This window comes from Nelumbo nucifera, chromosome 1 (assembly GCF_055504915.1).
Source record: "Nelumbo nucifera cultivar China Antique chromosome 1, China Antique-T2T, whole genome shotgun sequence".
Lineage (NCBI taxonomy): Eukaryota > Viridiplantae > Streptophyta > Magnoliopsida > Proteales > Nelumbonaceae > Nelumbo > Nelumbo nucifera.
In genome coordinates this window covers 65,650,416-65,663,465 of record NC_142649.1, presented here as the reverse complement: position 1 = coordinate 65,663,465, position 13,050 = coordinate 65,650,416, and the positions used below count along the sequence as shown (strand labels likewise).

The window sequence follows — 13,050 nt, the reverse complement described above, 5'->3', positions numbered from 1 at the left end:
GAGGTGTACGCCTCCATGCACTTCACACACACCTCATACAAAAGGACAAAAAAAACCTAAAAAGAAAAAAGAGAAAGGAAAGGCAAAGAAAGGGAGAGAGGGAAAGAAAGGGAAGGGAAGAAAAATAAAGAAAGAAAGAGAAGAAAAAAAGGGAAAAGAAAAGGGAAGGGATGGAAAGAGAAAGGAGAAATATAGGGAAGACAAGACCCACCTTTTTCAGCTAATGTTATGCATCTTTGTTCTTAGTATAAAAGATTTTTATTAAAAATAAAGAAAAATGAGATCCTCCTTCCTCTTCTTCCTACTCCCCCTCCTTCCTCCTCACCCCCTCCTCTTGTGCCTCTGTGTTCGGGAGGCTTACGCCTCTGACGTTCTGAACTACACCTCACACACCTCCAGGTAGTGGAATGCCTCATGTCATACCTCTGCGTTTTAAAACATTGATTTAATTTTGTCCGTGTTTTTCTTCTTTCAGTCAATTAGGTATTGTTTCATTCTCCTTGAGTTGTTGCTCATTGTAGCCCTTTCAGCTTCACCATCTTGTAAGCTACCAGAGAAGTGCTTTCTACACTAATTAAAAATATGTAAACTTAATTGATTCTCTTTCTTGCTTGTTTAACTTATGGTTTCCTTTATTCTCCTCGCCCCACTTTCCTTCAGATTGAAACCATACTTCCATTTCTTTGTCATTGTTCTTTTCTTTTCATCAATCATTGTTCTTTAACTTAGTTTCAATATCCTGTCAGAGCCTACTCAAATAGGCTGTACACATCATTGTTCTTTTCTTTTCACCAAGCAAGAAAGAGAATCAATTAAGTTAACATATTTTTAACCTATTGAACTACCTGCATTTTTGTAAATGTGTGCTTGTTTCTAATTTTATCATCTTGCTGCTTCTGGCTCTAGATCTTTATTTTAAGCATGCTCACTTTGGATAGGAATGCATTGTTTCTTGACTGCCAAATCGTTCTCTTATGAAAGATAGTTGGTCAAACGTGATGTCTGTTTTTGTGATTGTATTTGGGGTCCATGATGCTTCTTTTCCTTCTCATGTCATGTAGGAGTTATTACAAGTGTACAAATGCTGGATGCCCAGTTAGGAAACATGTGGAGAGGGCGTCCCATGATCCAAAAGCAGTTATTACAACATACGAGGGAAAACATAATCATGATGTACCTGCTGCAAGGGCTAGTAGTCATGACACAACAGGAAGCACCAATTATGGTGCAACATTAAATGGTGTTTTAAGTTCTAGAGTGGAAGAAAACGATATTAGCCTTGATCTTGGGGTTGGCATCAGCTCAAGTCCCGAAAATAGATCAAATGAAACGCAGCAAATACTGGATGCTAAACCTGCACAAAGTGTTGAAATGAATATTACCAATCCTGGTTGTAGTATGATAATTCAGGCGACCCCTGTTTCGGCATATTATGCTGGTTTAAATGATGGCGTGGCTCGGTATGGATCTAGAGAAGATAGAGCTGAAAACTTTAGCTTTGAGGCTCCACCTTTAAGTCATTCATCTAACTCCTATCAGCAGAACATGGGAAAATTACTAATGGGCCCTTAAGTTTTATTTACATGTTCCAACAACAATAAGAACTGTGGGTGTTCTCCCAAGGCAAGTATCTCGTTGGAAGTATATATAACTCACTAAATCCCCCTATTGCTGTATCTCATAACTGTTTACTGCAACTGTGTTTTCTCCTCCTGAATGCTGCCTCTTATTGTATATGCCATTATTAACCTTTGAAAACCCAATGTGTACAAATGTGACACGGGTATACAGGTAAAAGTTTATGACCCCAGAACTTGTATACTATAGCGTGCTAAGAGAAGAGCTACCTTTTTGTTTACAGTTCTTACTTCTTAGTTTCTGCTAAGAAAAACCCTAATTGCTATTACTTCAATTTGGGAGATCAGATACCATTAATCTTGTCTTCAACAAGTAGAAAATACACTATGCATGCCTTCCACTGTTTTCAAACCATCATTTAGTCATTGACCTGGATGGTTAAAAGGTGATCTGGTTACCCGGAAGTTGATCAGTTGGTTCTTGACAGTCGACCCCAGTTGAACTGCCAAACCCGTTGCCATGCCAGCTTTTTGGGTCGATGAATGGTCCAAGTTTTGATATACTTAATTAATTACCATTGTTGTATGGGGGCAACTCCACCCTACATATATTTTGATTTTCTTTAATTGGATTAATTATCCGCATCATAAATTTAATTAGGGTAGCTTTTTTTATTTGATTTAGGAGATTAATTTAGGTTTGATTTATCCAGAAATAGAATCATACCATATGGTCCATACCAATGCAATACATTTTCCTAAAGCGGAAAAGGGGACCTTTAATTAATAAATTTTCAGACTACAAATTCACCAAACTTGCTGAACAATAAGAAGATATTCATGATCACTTGGCTAACTGCAAACTCTGGTAAGGTCAGTGGACCTCACGTGCACCTTCTCTGTCCCCACCCCCTTAATCCCCTTGTAATGTGTATTATATGATATTTATGACGTAAAAAAAAATTAATAATGGTAATAGTAATAAATATGAATTAGCTTTGGTACAAAATCAACCTTCATCAGGTTATTGAATAAACCTATTTGCCTAGCAAGAAAAGACAAGCTCAAAGAGCTGACACCTTCCATAATATACTCATTTGGGCAAAGGCTAACTAGTAACTACAGCATCAAAATTTTAATGACAGAACTTAGTAGTTTCAAATATCCAAGTTGGAAAACCAAGAACAACTCAAAGCACTAGTGTTTTTTTCTTTGAAGGGGGAAGGCAAGAAGATTACATTACATATTTTACTTGAGTGATGAACTACAACTAATAATAGACAGCAAAAGAGGAGTCGGAGTCGATGATCAGTGTGCTAAGTGCTAATAACCATTTACTTCCGTGGCACTAAGTGATGAATTATTCACTTCCATGCGCATGTGGTAACCAGAGACTGGTCCATCCAGCCAAGATGGAGTGCGCCATCTTTCTCTTCCAGCTTATAGTTTGTAGAGTAATTCTCCAGAAGAGTTTTGATGGTGGCATTTACCAACGAGCTCAATGGGTATGGAGTAAACCCAGCCATTGTGAACCGAGACCTCCACTTCGCAAGAAGCTCATGACGTTCCACCCTCTCAGCACCCTCACATGCTATAAGGTTGACCACATCTCGCGCTAGGCAGTGCTGCTCCACATTGATCCGTTGCTTGTCATCTCTTGGTAATGCCATGTCAATTGACTCAAACATGGCCGTATAATAGTTCAGTGTCTCTATAAATCGTGGAGCAAATGGTGCAGTGTTGGTATTACACTCTTGCTCTACCAGTGTCACCACCTTAGGTGACAAGCTCTTTACTAATCTCAAAAGCCTGTCCCGGTGGTTCTGAGTGCTCACACTCTCGTCTGGCATATGATGGAGCATGAATGCAAAATTCACAGCCAGAGCCTCCCCAGCCCCAGGTCGAATACAGAGGTTTTCAAGCTCCACTTCACTTCCACACATTGCTGCTGCATGGAACTCAAAGGGCACATGGCACGACTCTGCAAGCCTCGATAGCCTCTGCCCTACAATATGAAGTCCTCCTCCCCTGGCATAGGCTGAGGTGGAGTCATCAATTCCTGTGATGCGGATTTGTGGGGGTCCACCAGGACGAGCCGCAAGAGCCTGGATAAGAGTGACCCACTGACTGCCCTGTGCGATCTGGAAGTCAATGATGTGGATTTTTCTTTCATCCTTCAAAGCTTCTGCAATGGCACCGTTAGCAGACATATATCCGAACTTGAAGTATGGGCAAACCTCATACAGAATGTGCATGTATGAGAGGAGCTCAGCACTTGCAGGCTCTTTGCACCTCAGGGCCTTGTAGATTGAACTCCCTGAAGATGCCAACCTTGCAACCAGACCTTCCAACATGTAGGCACCCAAGCGTTGGATTGGTTCCCCTGAGACTGACACCATTTGCCTTGACACAGCCATCAACCAATCTGCTGTTGATAAATCGTCATCTGCTATAGCTTGTGCACATGCAATGAGCAAATTTCTCAAGTCTCCTCTAGAGATCATCTCTGTTATTTCTCTCCATTTCTCTATCTCTAACGGGGCTTGGTCATCTCCACCACCAAGGTTTTCATGGAAACTGTCAACAATATCTGATTCTGGCCCCAACATTGCAGTTTCCAGGTCTCTCAGTTTGTGCCTTAGATCATTGACCTCATCTGTTATGCATGACCCACTTACTGGTGATCCATGAGTACAGTCGGGGGAATGAGAATGATGTGGATCTGCTGGGTAGGAATGAGAATCCTGCTGTGATATGGGACTCCCGTTAGGTGAGAAACTGAGAGTAGACGGGGAACTATAAACGGTGTAACTGCCAGTTGCCGAAGATGACTCCAGGGTACAGTACTGTTCATGAGAAGTTTGAATGGGAAAGTTGGACTCTTGGCTGCTTGCTTTGGAGCATTGGTGATCCAAATTTTGGAAATTCTGAGGCAAACAATAGGACCCAACCTCCTGAACAGGCTGATAATATGAGCTGTGGGACCCAACTGAATGCCTGTATTTCTGAGAAGTTTGCATTGAAGAATAGCCTACTAATTGACTTAACCCAGCCACAGGAAACCCAGAGTAATATTGATACTTCTTTTGTGAAGAAATGTTCTCAGACTTTAGCTGAGAACTCATCTGTTAAAAGGTCATGTCTTACTGGTGCTATTTGGTATTTGTGCATTCAGCATGGAACTTTTCTTTTTGTAAACAGCCAGTACAGCAGTACAGTACCAAGCCACAACCACACTGAATTAGCAGATCCAGAAATAATTCTCCTATTCCGATACCATTTATGCCTCTTGAAAATGGAAAGCTAACAACTCAACATAATAGCCTGCAGGAAAGATTAAACAGGGTCATATCACATCTGATGGTGAAAATGATTAAGGAGAACTATGCACACGCAGAGCCAGAATACAAAACACCATAGATATCCCAATAATAATTAGCCAGTCCATAATAATTAGTTTGTCCATATATAAGGGATTCACCAGACAGGTTGTCTGAGACACCGAACCATACTTTAAGAATCAGACATTATGGTGGTCCAGAGCACCACAGATGAATCTTTGATGTTATTGTGGTTTCTTGAAAAATATGGGGCAATCTGGATACATTGAGAACAAGTACTTATGAGATCTAGTTGGTGCAACAAGATTGTTGGCATTCCCCCTGTTAATGTTCATGTAACTTGCTTTCGTTGAATTGAAGGGATATGAGATCATGCAGGTAGAGATAAGCTAGGAGCCCATAATAACAGCTGAAAACATGGTTGTCAAAGCATTCTCTAGGTGAGAGTGATATTTCCTGGTGCACTTTGCATGGTTTCCTCAATATGTATATGTTACATATTGAAGGTGTATGATATTATGTCCTATACAGAAATATATGATTTGCATATATCCATAGTGCAAACAGAAAGAGAACCAAAACTTTGATTGCGATGTGCCTAACCTGAAATTTACTTAAACCTGTCCAGTTTTGGTCAGGTTATCTTGATCGGTTGAAGTTAGGCTTGGATAACAATTACAATGTCATATAAGTTGGAACCAAATTAATGGGGCTGCTTGCTAACACCTGTAAGTGGCTAAACTGAATGAATTATTGCTCTGTCTTTTAGTGGATAAAAATAATTAAACACTAAACATTTCAGGATATAGTTATCAACCCAACTTCATCTTCAGCCATTAAGGAGCTCAGAGATTCCTTAATAACTTATTCACAAAAAGACAAAACAATAAGTCATTCAGTTCAACCACTTCATCTGTTATCAAATGGCCCCTAGTTCCAGACTTGGAGAACTTTAGAACTACTGAGCAAAGAAATTACTACTATATAACAGTGAAAATTGTAAAGGGGCAGGAATTCCTAGTTCAAGGCCAATTAGAGATTGAAAAAATGATGGCACCTGGCCTACAAGTCAAGTTGATCAGTTGATTTTGGGTTAGCCTAGCAAAATAATACCCTTAAGGAATTCGTCAAAGCTTTGAAAGAATGAAAGGATCATTTTCAAGGGCTTATTCAGGTGAAAAGATGTTTGAAATAACTCTTCAATTCATTTTAGGCAGGCTATACATACATGAAAAAGCACAAGCAACTTACAGAAAATGTAGTGAATGCCTATTCATTTTCTTATTATATATAAAGATCTTATTAACTAAAAGAAAAGTGCCCCATAGTTATTAAGAGAACTTGTTCTTACAAGAGGTTCAGACTAAATTTGCCTAAATAGAGGATGCAGGCATGGTTTTAAAAGACAAGCCTTGAGATAAGAGGCATGCTATGCCTGGTGGTGAGGGCGTGAGGCACAATGAAGATGCCTCAAGGCTTGATTCTCAAAGTATAGGATTGAAGCTTAGCACTCCATTAGATGAGGTGTATGCCTCATTCCTCAACGCTTGAGGCAATTAAATGTTTAAATATCAAAACTTAGCGACCGAGATGTTCTTTGACGTAATTTTTTTAATTTCGTTTTTAATATTTTTAAAACTTTAACTTGCATAGACAGGGTAGTTTTGGTAATTATAGACCAAATAATAGAAAAGATGTCGAATTCTTTGGGTCTCAGAACTCTTTTTCATGGTTTATAGGGTTGAGTCAGCGGGGTGATGGTTTTTCCTTGTTCTTAATCAAATTGATTCATTTTTTTTCCTGACATTCCTACACCCTTGGGTGAGCAGAAATCTAACTTGTTTTTTTTCATATGCTATCTACAAGCAATTGATGATTTGCCCTATTTTCATCCTTTTTCCTTTTAATTAATTTCATTGATTTTATTGACAAATTTGCCCATTCTGAATGGATGGTTCAGAAAATGATCCTATTAGTGACCACAAATATGATAATGGACAAAAATTACTTGGAGCTTAGAACATTTAGGATTGGTCATTTGAACAATTTGGAAATCTGGATTTTGGAACTCTAATGTGGAAGGTTCATGGTTGTTAGTTGACAACTTGTTACTTGTTGAATGCTACAACATATAGCTTATGTTAAGACTCTTGTTTTTAAATGCTTTTACCTTGTATAATGTTTTACTATTATGTTCTTTTTGTCATTTATAAGGTTTGATGACTCTTTTGTTTTTTGAAGCTTATGTTTCACCTCTTTGGGCCGTAATGCCTCAGCAACACCTTCATCCTTTTGAAATCTTGGATGTAGGAACCCTGGATGTTTTTACAGCTATTTGAGGGAAACTTGGAAAATTACACATCCGGTAAAAATATCTCTAATAGATTCTTGAAATCAATTATTAATTTCAGCATACTATATAGAAACTTGGAAAATAAAGATTTTAATTGCAGAAAAGAATTCTGAAAGAGCACTAGTATTACCAGATAGTAGGCAACCAAGGGACAATGTACAACTATGTCATTAGGAGTTCTCACTATCATTTCTTTTCCTTCCTATTGTCAACAGAAGAATTTGGTTTATTTGTAGTAAAAAATCCAGAGGATGTTCGGGTGACACACACAGAAGGGTCAGGTACAACATTCTGTGCGTATCAGCAGGACATCCCACAAGCCAAAAGTACCAACTACACCAACTGATACTGGGTCCTAGATATACTGTCAGTGAGTTCTACTTCACTGTCAAAAAGATATACTGAACCTTCAAAAAAAGTTAACGGGTTGGAACTTGGAAGGACAATCATCTGATAAGGTCTTTCTATGACATAGAACAACATTGAAATGAGACCCATCATATAAATTCTAAAGCACCTGCATGTATGACATGTTTAAAGCAAGTACAATAACCAACTTTCTGCCCTCTGATGACTGATGAATATATCGGTTAGAAGGAAAAGCCCTATAGAAAACCCTAACAGGATGCCAAAACAAGAGCTCAAAACTTATTTCCACACCAAAATTGGGATTTTACACCTGATAATTTGGCACTATCCATACTCTCAGCTTTTACATGGAATAAGTATAACAATGAAAAGGGGGAACAATCCAAAGACCACTGAAACTCCAAAAAAGAAAGAAATAAGAATATAAATTTCCCTCCCCTCCCCCAATCCCCTCACCCAAAAAAATATATATAAATAGAGGCGAAAACAAGATGTCACTTTCAAGTTTCAACATAAGCAGATAAAGTCTTTTTTTTTTTTTGGGGGGGGGGGGGGGGAGGGGGGGGAAGAGTAAGCAGGGCATTTATTAAGAGCAAAAAAAGGAAATTACAAGCACAGGTGTCCTAGGTCATTTCGTCGATCAAAGCCATTTCTGAACAGGGGAAGAAAACAAGTTTTAAGTTCCTGGTGAGAATAGAATTTCGAAAGAAAAATAAAAAGAAAACTTCCAATTTGGAATTAACATGTAACTGCAAAAAACTCACAAAAGCAGCATTCCACAAAAAATGGAAATAAATCACTGCAACCCCAATATTGAACTTCATAAAATTCAACAATAAAGCAAAAATTCAGACTTCTGAAAATTCGAGAACTAGTAAAAAAAAGAAAAGGAAGACTTCAAAATTGTACTCTGAGATGCATATCAAACCGAAGACTCAAACTGAAGTGACCAGCGTAGCTGCCAAATGTTCATAACGATGAGAGAAAAAACTAATTTTGAAAAAGGAAAACAAAAGGAAGGGATTTCATTTCAGAAGCATAGTTCCATTTTTCATAAATCCCTTGTCAACCCATATTCGAAAATCATATGTTCTCTCAGAAATTAGAAATCAAAATCCTCAACCCCATCCAAAACAACTGCAATTAAAACCGAAACCATCACAGCAAACCCTGTATTTCAGCTCAAAACAAACACCTTCACTAGGAAGAGGAAAAAAAACAGGGGAGAAAAGTTAAAATTCCCTCTAAGCAACAAGAAGCAGACAGACAAACAAGATAATAAGAAATGAATGTATCAATTTCAGTATCAAATCATTTGGTAGTTGACATACCGTATGGGAGGACTCTCTTAGGTTTGGGTATATTTAGCAGCGATCATAGGAGAGTTTCAGAGAGGACAGTATAACGGCAGCCGGTATAAGGCTCCATAATCCCCTGAATTCCATCCAAAACTACGTGCCTACCCGTGATTAATAAAGAATCTATCTGCCTATAACAAGAATAAAACTACGCTTTCGGTCAAAATTTCAAGTTCAGAGGCACCAACACCGCAACACGTTGGTTCTTACTCACAGGGGTTGGGGTTACCCTTATTTAAGGCTCCATAATCCCCTACGGTTTCCATAGCAATGGTGAACATGACATTAAATAAATCGGTATAGGAGGCCAGCCGCCGAGTTTGCCACCAATAACAACAGAATTATTCAACTCAATCAAGCGAGCACGTTGCTGAATAATAGAAAATTGCCACCTGGCTATTTTAAATGGTGATTGAAGCTGCCTTCACCGGCTTTAGTAGGATTGAATGCCATGTTAACTCACTTAACTGTCACAACTCACAAGTACACTGGACAGAATTCAGCTCTCAAACACGGTCCCGCAACTGTAGGGAAAAAAATCCGCTAACCAGGGGCAGCTAGCCTACGTACGAAACCGTGGGCGTACGGGCGTAGGGAGGAACCCGACTGGAATTTTGGTAATTTGATAAGGAAATAGATATAATGGCGTCAAGATGGGACATTGACCACACGTCTCCGCGAAGCACCTGTCACCTTTCTGCTTTTTTATTATCACGACGTGGAAATTAGCGCCTTCCACCACTTCATCAACTTCTTTCTTCGTTCCTTCGTTCGTCACCTTTTAGGTTCAGTCTAAAATCTGCATTTTTATTTTATTTATATTTACGAAAACACCCTTCAAAGTTTAACACTTAATATACGGCCCAACCCAACCCACAAGCTTTTTAGCCCTACTTATTTATATCACCACCACGTGAAGTAAAGAAGGATAGTAGCAGACTAGCAGAAGCAGAGGAAGAAGGAAGGAAGCTCATTCCCTATCACTACATGCAATTCAATGAGCACTGAGATACATTTATTACTGAGCATGAATTCCAGCTTTTTATACAATGACAGAAATCAAATCCCCATATGGGTTCATTTTATTTGACTGCAAATGATGAAGAAACCCAAAAAATGTACTTGATATTAGAATTATTAATCTTTTTTAAGATCAAATGAACCAGAAAAGGCAGCAACCAACAGGAAAAAAGAGACTTTAGATCGATCAAACAGTACAGGAGTGGTAGTTGAAGCTGAATAATTAAAGACCTCTTGGCGTTACTGATCTGAAATCTGATGAATGAAGTTTGTAATATGTGACATCTAACTCAATGAAGGGGCATTAATTAAGGAAAAAGGGAATCTTGATTACTCTTTGTCTGCTCTAAAGAAAGAGCATCATATGGCCCACATTCCTTATCTTCAACACGGATTAATGGTTTAAAGGAGCATTTCAAGGGCCCACAGATCAGAAGCAAGGCAACAAAGGTTCCTGACTCCTAATAAAACTTTCTTCACCTCCTACACTCAGAAAGGGAGAATAATTAATACAGCAATTGAAAATTTCAAGGAATACTACTGCTGTTGCAAGAGAAGCATTTCTCACAAACTTTCGGCAGCATTTGGGTATTAATCCTGGTTCAGATAGCAACAACAGGGTGGAGGCCACTTTAAGGAGGATGCTTTTCAGTGGTACCCAAAATTTAAGGTGGAGGGGCGGCCACCTTAAATTCAGTTAGTGAATCAAAAAAATTAACTGGGTCCTTCTAATGGCATCCATCCACTGTTACATGTGCAGTTCTCACTACATTGCCAGAACTTGAGTTGAGATTTTCTGCCAACAAATCACGTTCCAATTCTCGACCATCTAACACCACACATCTCTCACCATGAGACTAGGACCCATTATGAGATGTGCGGTGTTAGATCATGTTGGTTGTTTTTTTTTTTTTTTTATTTTGCGTTTTTGCTTCATGTGGCTACACAACGGGGGTAGCCCATCCCCCTCCCTCAACTCACCCCAACCCTAGTTTAAGAATATAAGTAAACATTAATCATATCCATCTATATAGGGTAAAATACAAAAATCTCCCTTGAAGTTTCTGACAATCATACAAACCTCTCTTATATTTTTACTTTAAAAAAAAAACTCCCCTAAATTTTTAAAGAATTTGACGAAAACCTCCCTTCTGTCAATGACCAAGACAAAAAACGTTAAATCGATTAATCATTTTTTCTAAATACCTATTTTACCCCTATCAGCATGTTATCCCTTTTTCCTCTCTCATCAATCTCTTTCTTCTTCAATTGGCCATACCTTTGAAACTCCATTTGTAGTCTTCCACTTTCAACGTCCAAGGTTCATGTCTGAACACGACATCCAGATTCCTACAGCCTTCCATCCCTTTGCAGAGGCAAATGCTGAGGACTCGGGTGCTGGGGAAAAGGAGTATGTGCATGTGCGTATATAGCAGAGAAGTGGTTGGAAAATCCTAACAGTGCAAGGTTTGAGGGAGGAATTCAATTACTTCAAAATACTCAAGGATCTGAAGAAGGAATTTTGCTGAAATGGTACTATTGTCCAGGACCCAAAGCTAGGCCAAGTTATTCAACTTCAAGGTGATCAATAGAAAAATGTGTTGACATTCCTCGTTTAGGCCGGAATTGTAAAGAAGGAACATATCAAGATTCATGGTTTTTGAGCAGCAACGGACCAATCCCTACATTACCATACTTTATGCATGTCAGTAGAGAACTCCACTGTCCGAAGAGGAGGGATCCCATTATTTATCTCTCTTTTCTTCTCCTCTCTCATCATTGTCCCTACACAGCACCGAACCGCCTCCACATAGCCTGAATCTTCACCACGAATATAACACCACCATTGGAGCCATGGCGGTCGCCATTCCCAACCAAGTGTCATCTAAAGAAGAAGACAGACCATCAAGTTTACACTCAGAGCGATGGTGATGATCGTTGGTCAGATTCAAATGTCAAACGAAGAGAGAGAAAGAGAGAGGTCATGTTATGTTATGAGTTATGATCATTCTTCAATCTTCATTGCAGTTTGCAGGACAGCTGCTGGTTAACCTGCAGGCTGCAACCTCCGCTTTTCTAGTATAGCAGTATATGGTCCCTCAAATCTCAATCAAAGATTCATTAGATTTCATGTTCTATTTAGTTGGAATATAGATGGATTAATTTCATGTTCTCATGGTTTAAAAGAGAGAGCTAGATTAATTTCATGCATTGGAATACAACACCGAACCACCCCCACAGAGAGGTTCCGATGACAATTCGGTGTGTTGTGTAGGGACGGTGAGGAGGGAGGAGAAGAAAAGAGAGCTGAATAATGGGTTTGGATTGGTGAAATGAATGTTGTGTTCCTATTCTTCAGATGGTGGAGTTCAGGGGTAAAGAGGTCAACGGGAGAGGAAAGAGTATAATATGCCAGCAAGGGTATTATTTCAGTAAAAAACTAAAAATAGATGCAACTAATTTGAAAAAGGGTAAATTAGGTATTTAGAAAAAATGATTCTTCCATTTAGTGCTTTCCGTCTTAGACATTGATGGAAGGGAGGTTTTTATCAAATTCTTTAACAATCTAGGGGAGGTTTTTGCTAAAGTGAAATTATAAGGGAGATTTTTATGATTGTCAGAAACTTCAGGGGAGGTTTTTGTATTTTACCCATCTATATATATAGCAAAACGGTTCACTCCCAATTTGCCATCTTAGCACCCTCTCTCTTCATTCTTCTCCCTTCTCATTGGTTTCTCTCTCATCCCCCACAACTCATGTTTCTCACTTTCTATAACAACCTAACTTCTCTCCTTAATTAGCTCAATATATGTTTTATCTTCTCCTTCACTTCTATCTCTAATCTCCCTCTATTCTCTCCACTCTCCCATAAAAATAGGGTCATAATTTATTAAGATTCGGTTTTCCAAATCAAACAATATTTATATCTATAAACGTGATTTCAAGCAAAGAGGGGAATAAGGGGAATTCGATGTTTCCAATATATTCATGGAATTTTCCATTACTATTAAATAATTCATTAGTTATGAAA

General features: G+C 38.7%; 2 protein-coding genes and 1 pseudogene across 5 annotated transcripts in view; 2 read left to right on the top strand and 1 right to left on the bottom strand.

The window, feature by feature from the left end:
• The window catches only part of LOC104594201 (putative WRKY transcription factor 20), a 41,636-nt gene extending 39,815 nt beyond the window's left edge, over nt 1-1,821 (top strand). For all 4 annotated transcript variants that reach the window (XM_010254390.3, XM_088899397.1, XM_010254389.3 and 1 more), the window contains one exon: nt 1,062-1,821. In XM_010254390.3, coding sequence (XP_010252692.1) covers nt 1,062-1,572 — 511 coding nt within the window. In that variant the 3' untranslated portion in view covers nt 1,573-1,821. The remainder of the gene's footprint in view (nt 1-1,061) is intronic.
• Nucleotides 1,822-2,686: 865 nt separating this feature from the next.
• Nucleotides 2,687-9,257, bottom strand: LOC104594202 (scarecrow-like protein 21). Its single transcript, XM_010254393.3, has 2 exons — nt 8,972-9,257; nt 2,687-4,901 (listed from the first exon to the last, which is right to left on the bottom strand). Exon 2 carries the CDS (start codon nt 4,700-4,702, stop codon nt 2,942-2,944), a length of 1,761 nt encoding a protein of 586 aa, XP_010252695.1. The 5' UTR covers nt 4,703-4,901; nt 8,972-9,257; the 3' UTR covers nt 2,687-2,941.
• Nucleotides 9,258-11,294: 2,037 nt separating this feature from the next.
• LOC104594203 (protein translation factor SUI1 homolog pseudogene) lies at nt 11,295-11,902 on the top strand (annotated as a pseudogene).
• The last annotated feature ends 1,148 nt before the right edge of the window (nt 11,903-13,050 follow it).

Bases quoted from the DNA above. Each gene is read 5' to 3' on its own strand.
- LOC104594202 (XM_010254393.3), bottom strand. From the start codon at position 4,702: ATGAGTTCTCAGCTAAAGTCTGAGAACATTTCTTCACAAAAGAAGTAT.